The sequence below is a fragment of the Solanum stenotomum genome, chromosome 11, assembly GCF_019186545.1.
Source record: "Solanum stenotomum isolate F172 chromosome 11, ASM1918654v1, whole genome shotgun sequence".
In the NCBI taxonomy this organism is placed as follows: domain Eukaryota; kingdom Viridiplantae; phylum Streptophyta; class Magnoliopsida; order Solanales; family Solanaceae; genus Solanum; species Solanum stenotomum.
The window spans coordinates 14,303,837-14,311,409 of record NC_064292.1 but is presented as its reverse complement, the minus strand read 5'-3'; the positions used below and the strand labels follow the sequence as shown (position 1 = coordinate 14,311,409).

At 28.5% G+C, this 7,573-nt stretch overlaps 1 protein-coding gene across 1 annotated transcript; it reads left to right on the top strand.

Annotated features, from left to right (window-relative positions):
- The first annotated feature begins 1,603 nt into the window (after window positions 1–1,603).
- Window positions 1,604–5,227, top strand: LOC125845581 (putative UPF0481 protein At3g02645). Its single transcript, XM_049525121.1, has 3 exons — window positions 1,604–1,655; window positions 3,240–3,332; window positions 3,723–5,227. The coding sequence occupies exons 2-3, from the start codon at window positions 3,261–3,263 to the stop codon at window positions 5,079–5,081; spliced, it is 1,431 nt and encodes a 476-aa protein (XP_049381078.1). The 5' UTR covers window positions 1,604–1,655; window positions 3,240–3,260; the 3' UTR covers window positions 5,082–5,227.
- The last annotated feature ends 2,346 nt before the right edge of the window (window positions 5,228–7,573 follow it).

The following is a 7,573-nucleotide window of genomic DNA, read 5'->3' as shown; positions in this document are numbered from 1 at the left end:
CTTTAATATTCAGTTGACCAGTTAATTCTAAGTCGTCTTAGAGTTAATTATAATGCTATTTCCATCCCATATTAGTCGTTGCATTTATAACTATGCATCGCATCCGTATATATCTCCTTTTTTCGTAACGTAGTTCATTTTGGAGTAATATAAAGGACATTGTTACCATACGATAGGAAAATAAAAATAATTTTATTAACTATATATGGTCATTTTCACAAGGACAACTAAGTTAATCTTATTTTAAGAATATAAAATATTAAAGGGTTAAATGGGATAAAAATAATTAATTTAATCTTGATTTTGAAAAAATAACAAGTTTGAATACTTATTCTTGATAATATTAATTTTACACCTAACTTTCTTTTTTCGTACTTAAAAGTAAAATATCGTAGAATATATAGTCATTCACTTGAGTCAGCGGATTTTTCAAAAACAATTATTGTCGGCCAAGAGCATTTTTATATTGAAAGGCCACAAAATAAAGTGTTGAATTGAATAAATTTATGTATAAAATATATTTTATATACTAAATTTGGAAATAATGATAATATTAAATATTTTATCTCGGATCTGGGGTGATGAAAATGACTACAAGTCAATAGGCAATTAATTTATTCATAAAGTCCCACCTCCTAAACCTATTAATATGCTACTAATCATATTGAAATTAAATTAGTTATAACATCTTGAATTACGATGTATTCTATTAATTTGATAGTTATAAGCTACAGGATATTAGATATCTTTCTTTTGATATGATTTAAAATTCTTTTATTAGATACTTAATTTTAATTGATTCAGTTCTTAAAATGAGTCTCTATTATTATTGTCGTCTTTTGTGTTCCCTTGATTCATCAATTTTAAATTGTAAAAGCGTTTAGAGAGTTTTTATCAAAATTCTACCAAAATATACTTAGTATTGTGGTCTACCTTCTACTTGTGACTCTTACATAATAACAACACAACATATGAGTTTTGGGCGGATAGAGTGTACACAAACCTAGCTTGCCTCTATCTCAAAGTTGAGATAAAGAGGTTATTTTCGATAAATTTTCGGCTCAAGATAAAAATAATTTAGAAGAAAAAGGTAATGAAAATTAAGTACAAGAGGCAATAATAGATAGGAAAAAAATAACAAATAGTATAGCAGAACAGTACAGTAAAATAATTCTGTAATTGAACTATATGAAACCATATAGAAAGCGAAAAATAAGAAACTACAAGAATAGTCCTACAACTACTAGTAACGACAACAAGAAAATGCAGTCCTTACTAGTATATATGGCCGCACTCCTACCTACTAACTTTTTTTCTTAATTTGTGTCCTCCACACCTTCTTACTATAACATTCTAACAAAAAATATATAAAAAATTAACTAAATCATATCGAAATCAAAGAGAATTCGAATGTCTAATTTTAATGATGTAAAGCAAAATGATAAAAAAATTTGATATGATACAAATTTTATAAAATAATTGATCGAACCTAACATTAACACCCCCTACCCTACACCTATATATCTAGATAGTATCTTTAATTATCTGTATTTCTTTTCTCTATTTTTCTCTATAATAGATACTTCACAGCAATGAAAAATCCAGGAGAAGCAAGAGTTGAGTAGAACAAAAGAAGAAACAGCCAAACCAAAGAGGTAATTTTGTTCACTTTCTGGTCTATGCTTAACACTATCAACTAATTAGAGTTCGGAGCCTAAAGGGCAAAAAAATTTGACAAAAAATTTAAAAGGGCACATCAATTTTTTTCAAAAGGACGCCGTTAACAGATCAAAATCACTACCCTATCAGCGATTTTGTCCAATTTTTTTTTTTCAGAAAATCGCTCCCCGTGCAGCGTTTTTGTGATTTTTTTTTCTTAAAAAAATTAAGTTTTATAAAAACGATTTTTTTTTTGGAAAGGCAGCAATTTTCGTTAATTTTTTTTTAAATCAATGTTGTTGCAGCGTTATTATAAATTTTGTGAAAACTTTTTAATTTTTCTTTAGAAATCGGTGGAACTTTTTTTAAAAAAAAAAAATCACTGCCAAGGCAGCGATTTTGGTGGAATTTTTTTTTTTATAAATATTGCTGCCAATTATAATTTTTTTAAAATCGTATTAAATATTATTTTTGATTTATCAACCAATTTATAAATCGCTGCTTGTCAGTGAAAAAAAATAATAATACGATTTTAAAAAAATATAATTGGCAGCGATATTTATAAAAAAAAAAAAAGGTTCCACCAAAATCTGTCAGCGATTTTTTTTTTTAAAAAAAATTGTTTTTATAAAAAAGCTTCCACAACAGCAATTTTAATTTTTTTAAAAAAAAAAATCACAAAAACGCTGCACAGGTAGCGAAATAAAAAAAAAGTTGGATAGAATCGCTGATAGGGCAACAATTTTGATCTGTTAACGGCGTCAGTAGCGATTTTTCCCTTTTGGTTAGAAAAAAAATTGAGGTACCCTTTTGGAATTTTTGTCAAATTTTTTTGTCCTTTAGGCTCCAAACTCCAATTAATTATAATATTTTGTACCTCAAATTAAAGAACATGTCGACTCAAATGAATAATTATTTTATTTATAAGATTCTTGGTCATTGTTATTTTATTTTTTTATTAATTGTCAATCCATATTTAATAATTTGATACTTACTTTATGAAGCCTTTAATTAACGAGGAAAAAGTAATTACACAATGTCCATATTATTTGATTCTCAACATAAAAATAGTTGTTAGAAGAAATTCACTTGATATTTTTTGTAGTTTTTATGGTTCTTTTCTTCAAAAGTAGATTCTGAAGAAATTTCGTCGATTTTTAAGAGCTCATGTGTTTTCAATTAATTTAATAAGTGTATCCTTTCTGATTTTTTTATTTTTAAAGTTCGATTTCAGTATTTTATGATATTTATTGGTTTGTTTTTTTTTCTTTTCGGATCAAATTCTGCAATGAATATAGTGCGTTAGATTAATAGTAAAATAATAGCCATGTTATTTAGGAATTGAAATTACAAATAACGTGTCTTTAGTAGGAATTAGGTTTGAAAATATAATAAAATTCGAGATGAGTTTCAAGTCGTTTTTTTCTACTAAAAATAAGTCAACTTTTTTTCAAATATTATATTACCACTACCCGTTTAATATTAACAACTTGTAATGTGAATATATTGCTTTGGAATAATAGTAAAATAATAGCCATGTTATTTAGGAATTGAAATTACAAAAATGTGTCTTTTTGTAGGAATTAGGGTTGAAAAAGGGGATGGAACACTCCATTGAGATTACCTCAACAGATAATCAAATTCCACTGCCTCTTCAAACTGAAATAGATGAGGTATCTTTCTCTCACAACTATATCAATTAGTTTTTGATTTCATTAGCCCACTTTAATTTTCTTTTGGTAATTAAATATATAATTTTTTAGACTCTTTAATTTTATGTACATATTCACTAACCATGGTTTTAAACCTTTTGGATTTTTTAATTTGAGTGGGGTCCAGAAAGGATAAAGAAAATGGGTTGGGTGAGGTAAGTTTTAAAGTCATATGGCATTTTTAAAATTTAAAAACCAGTTTTAAGCTATTGTTTTTAATTTATATTGTTAACGAAAAAGGTAAAGATAAATATGCATAATTTGTTAAACTATGAAGAATATGTAATTGTTTGCTTATTGCATAGTGCTTTTAATGAACATTTTAAAATTTCTTACACTCTTCCGTTATAGATAGAAGAAGGAAGGGAAGTGCATCAATTAAGCGACACAAATGATGAATATCCATTAGGTTCGCAAACAAAGAAATGTATTGATAAAATGTTCGAGGATTTGGACAAATTATCTTTTAAATCGTGTACCATATTTAAAGTAAATATGCGACTACGTGAATCAAATCCAGATGCTTATACACCAAAAATGGTCTCTATTGGTCCTTACCATAGGAAAAATGCTCAACTTCGTCCAATGGAAAAGTACAAACTGTTGTACCTACGACGGTTTCTGAAACGAAGTGAGGAGTTCGATGAGAAATTTTGCATCAGTATGTTGGAGTATATGAAGGAGGAAGCACTAATGTGCTACGATGATATAGAATACCTCGATACTGACGATAATCATGAATTTTACCAAATGTTGTTACTTGATGGTTGTTTTATAGTTGAGTTTATTCGAGAGTGTTCTAAAAAATATGCAGAAGACGGAGAAGACAAAATTATCAATTCAGTTGATTACAAATATAATCAAATACTCCGAGACTTGTTGTTACTAGAAAACCAACTTCCTTTCTTTATCCTCGACCGGCTTCATTTCTTGACAGCGAAAGATGATGAACCATTGGAAAAATTGGCGATCACATTGTTTAGCCAAGTTGTTAACTTGGGATATATGTCAGAACACAGTGATTCATGTGTGATGAATTTAAAGAAATTTGGTATTGAAAGACGTGATATGAAACATTTACTTCAAGTAGTACACGTTGTTTCATGTCCGATGAATTTCGAGAAATCGTCAAACGACAATGACACCAAGTGGAATAAGGTCATGCCAAATGCAACAGAGCTTTCCGAAGCTGGAGTTAGATTTGCAAAGGTCAATCAAACGACAAGTTTATTTGATATAAAGTTTGAGAATGGCGGATTGATGACAATACCTTCTATTGATGTGGTAGATAGTACTGAAACCCTCCTAAGAAATTTCATTGCTTATGAGCAACAATCAACTGATTTACAATATTTATATTTCAGCAATTATGCAATTTTTATGGATCATCTTATCGACTCAAATAAAGATGTAAGTTTGCTTCGCGGTAAAAAAATCATAGCAAATTGGATAGGAGAGGACAAAGAAGTGGCTAACCTCTTCAACAAAATTGGAAATGGAGTCACTACATATTCCAACTTTTATTACAGAAAAGTATTCTTAGTAGCAGCTAAACATTGTGATGAAAAACCATGGAATAGGATGATGGCAAATTTGAAGCACAATTATTTTAGTAGTCCTTGTGTAGGAGCTTCAACTGTGACAGTCATCATACTCCTCATACTCACAACTATACAGACTATTCTAGCTATCATAAGTGCCTTTAAGTAAGTAGTAATTCTAGTGTTTCCTCACAACTCCATTCATGTAATTTTCTTATGAGTTTTTCATTAATTCTATTTTGTATTGGGTTTTTATAGCTAAATGTTAATTTGTTTATTTCAAGTATCTATCAATCTTGGGGATTACTAATTTTATGTCTTAATTAAGGAATTAATTATAACTGAATTACAAAATGAATTGTCTAAATAATAGATAACTTTTTGTCACAAAATCCTTTGATTCCTATATTTGTAGTTGATTATTTTTCGAGCCCCAAACGTAGTTACTTTTTATCAAAATATATTTTGCAATTTAGAAAAATTGCAAAATGCATAAAGCTTTTAGCTTGTTTTCCCTTTTTGGTTGTTGTAAGTTGTAACTGATCTGAACAATGGAGGATAAAAGAAGATCAAATTTTGGGTTTAGAAGTTCAAAAAGTTGATTTGCTACAAACGAACTTCATTTTCGATGGTCATATCTCAGAAGAATAAGAATATCGAGGGGAGTTTGAATCTAAAATTTGAGCAAGAGTCAATCTAGTTTTGGCATCAAATTCAGTCACAGTTCGTTGAATTTTGAAGTAATAGTCAAATCATATCAAATTTGTATAATAATTATATGGTAAGTTACATTTATGTAGTCACAAAAACTCCATCATGTTTTCTTCCTCTTCAAAAATGTTAACTTCCCTCCCTATATCACTTGAGTGAGAACAAGAACAAATAACTCAAAGCCCGGACGACGAGCGGAGGTAGTTTTTTTATTTTTATTTTTTATGCTTTCTTACTTGTTAGTTGTGTCTATTTTTTTAATACCTTCTTACTTTTAATTTTCTATTATATTGTGCCTCCACATAAAACAATAGAAATAATTGAATAAATAGTACTCCCTCCGTTTCACAAAGAGTGACCTAGTTTGACTTGGCACGGAGTTTAAGAAAATAAAGAAGACTTTTGAATCTTGTGGCCCTAAATTAAAGTTATGTCAAATGTACAAAATTGTCTTTTAATCTTGTGGTCTTAAACATGCCACGTGTAAAGTTGAAAGTAAAATGTTACCAAAAAAGGAAAGAGGTAATTCTTTTTTAAACAAACTAAAAAGGAAAGGGGGTCATTCTTTTTTAAACGGAGAGAGTATTAACTTTGTGATAGGATTGGCTATAACTTCAACACAGTATTACCGAATACCATACCAAATCAAAGTTTAATTTAAAGGTAACCGAATTATCGAACCAAAATTTAATAAGTTGATAGTTGATATCTATTTTTAACTACTAATTACCGAATTACCAAATACAAAATTCGAAAATCCCAAATTGAATACTGAATGTCCACCCCTAAAGACAAGTATAGTGAAACAGAGCATATTGTCAATTCTTGGATCAGATTCTTAAAGAGGAAAATCAACTACACAAAATGGTGTCTTCTCTCCAATCTAAGAAAATATATCGTAGACCGTCCTTTTCAAAATAATGCACCTATTAAAATTTTGAATACGCCTATGCACGTACCAATCTCATAGTCCTCATCCCCACTACCCTCAAACATCCTTAACCCCCATGCCGATCTTAATTGTGCTTGCTCAAATTTTGTACAAATATTATATTTAACTTATTTATCAAATATTAAAAATAAATAAGAAAATCACATACTTTTTCAGAAAAAATAGCAAATCTTCCATCATACTGAACACACATTAAAAGTGTTGTTCTTCAATTAATCTTGATATCAAATTTTAGAATAAATAGTGGCTTGAACACACACTCAAAGTGTTATTCTATGATATGTTTTACCCTAAAAGTGTCGTTCTTCAATTATACTTGATATCAAATTTTAGAATAAATAGTGGCTTGAACACACACTCAAAAGTGTTATTCTATGATATGTTTTCTTAAATGTGATGTTTATATACACTTTATTTTATGATACTAAAGCTTAATTTATCCTAAGATACTTTTCTCAAAATGCACACTATTTCATGTTAGTAATATAGGCAGGTTTGCAATTACACAAATTAAAGAAAAATTAATCTATATATAGCATATCCATATAAGAATTTTATATTCACCATCTCTCATACTTCTTCACCTTCATAAAAGTTAAGCAGAGCAAAAGAATTTAAGAAACTCAAGTACACTCCAACTAGTCCATTTTGAATCAGGTAATTTTTAGATGTCTTATACAACATTCCATCAAATACACTATAACAAATAAATAATTTTGTGATAATACTATATTATATTTAGTGACAATAATATTATATAGGTATTTAGTAACCAACATTCTAGATAAATGCCGTTAAGTAAGTATATAGTGATTGTCTCAATTGTACCTAAAGTTCCATCTCCTAAACCTACTAATATGCTACTCATAATGAAACCAAATTAGTTCTTACCTATTGACTTACAAGGTATTCTATCAATTTGAGTATAATAAGCTGCAAGATATTTGATATCTTTCTTTTAATATGATTTAAATTTCTCTTATTCGATGGATACTTAA

Coding starts and splice junctions, on each gene's coding strand:
- LOC125845581 (XM_049525121.1), top strand. CDS start 3,261: ATGGAACACTCCATTGAGATTACCTCAACAGATAATCAAATTCCACTG. Junction 3,333..3,722: donor TTCAAACTGAAATAGATGAG/GTATCTTTCTCT, acceptor CTTCCGTTATAG/ATAGAAGAAGGAAGGGAAGT.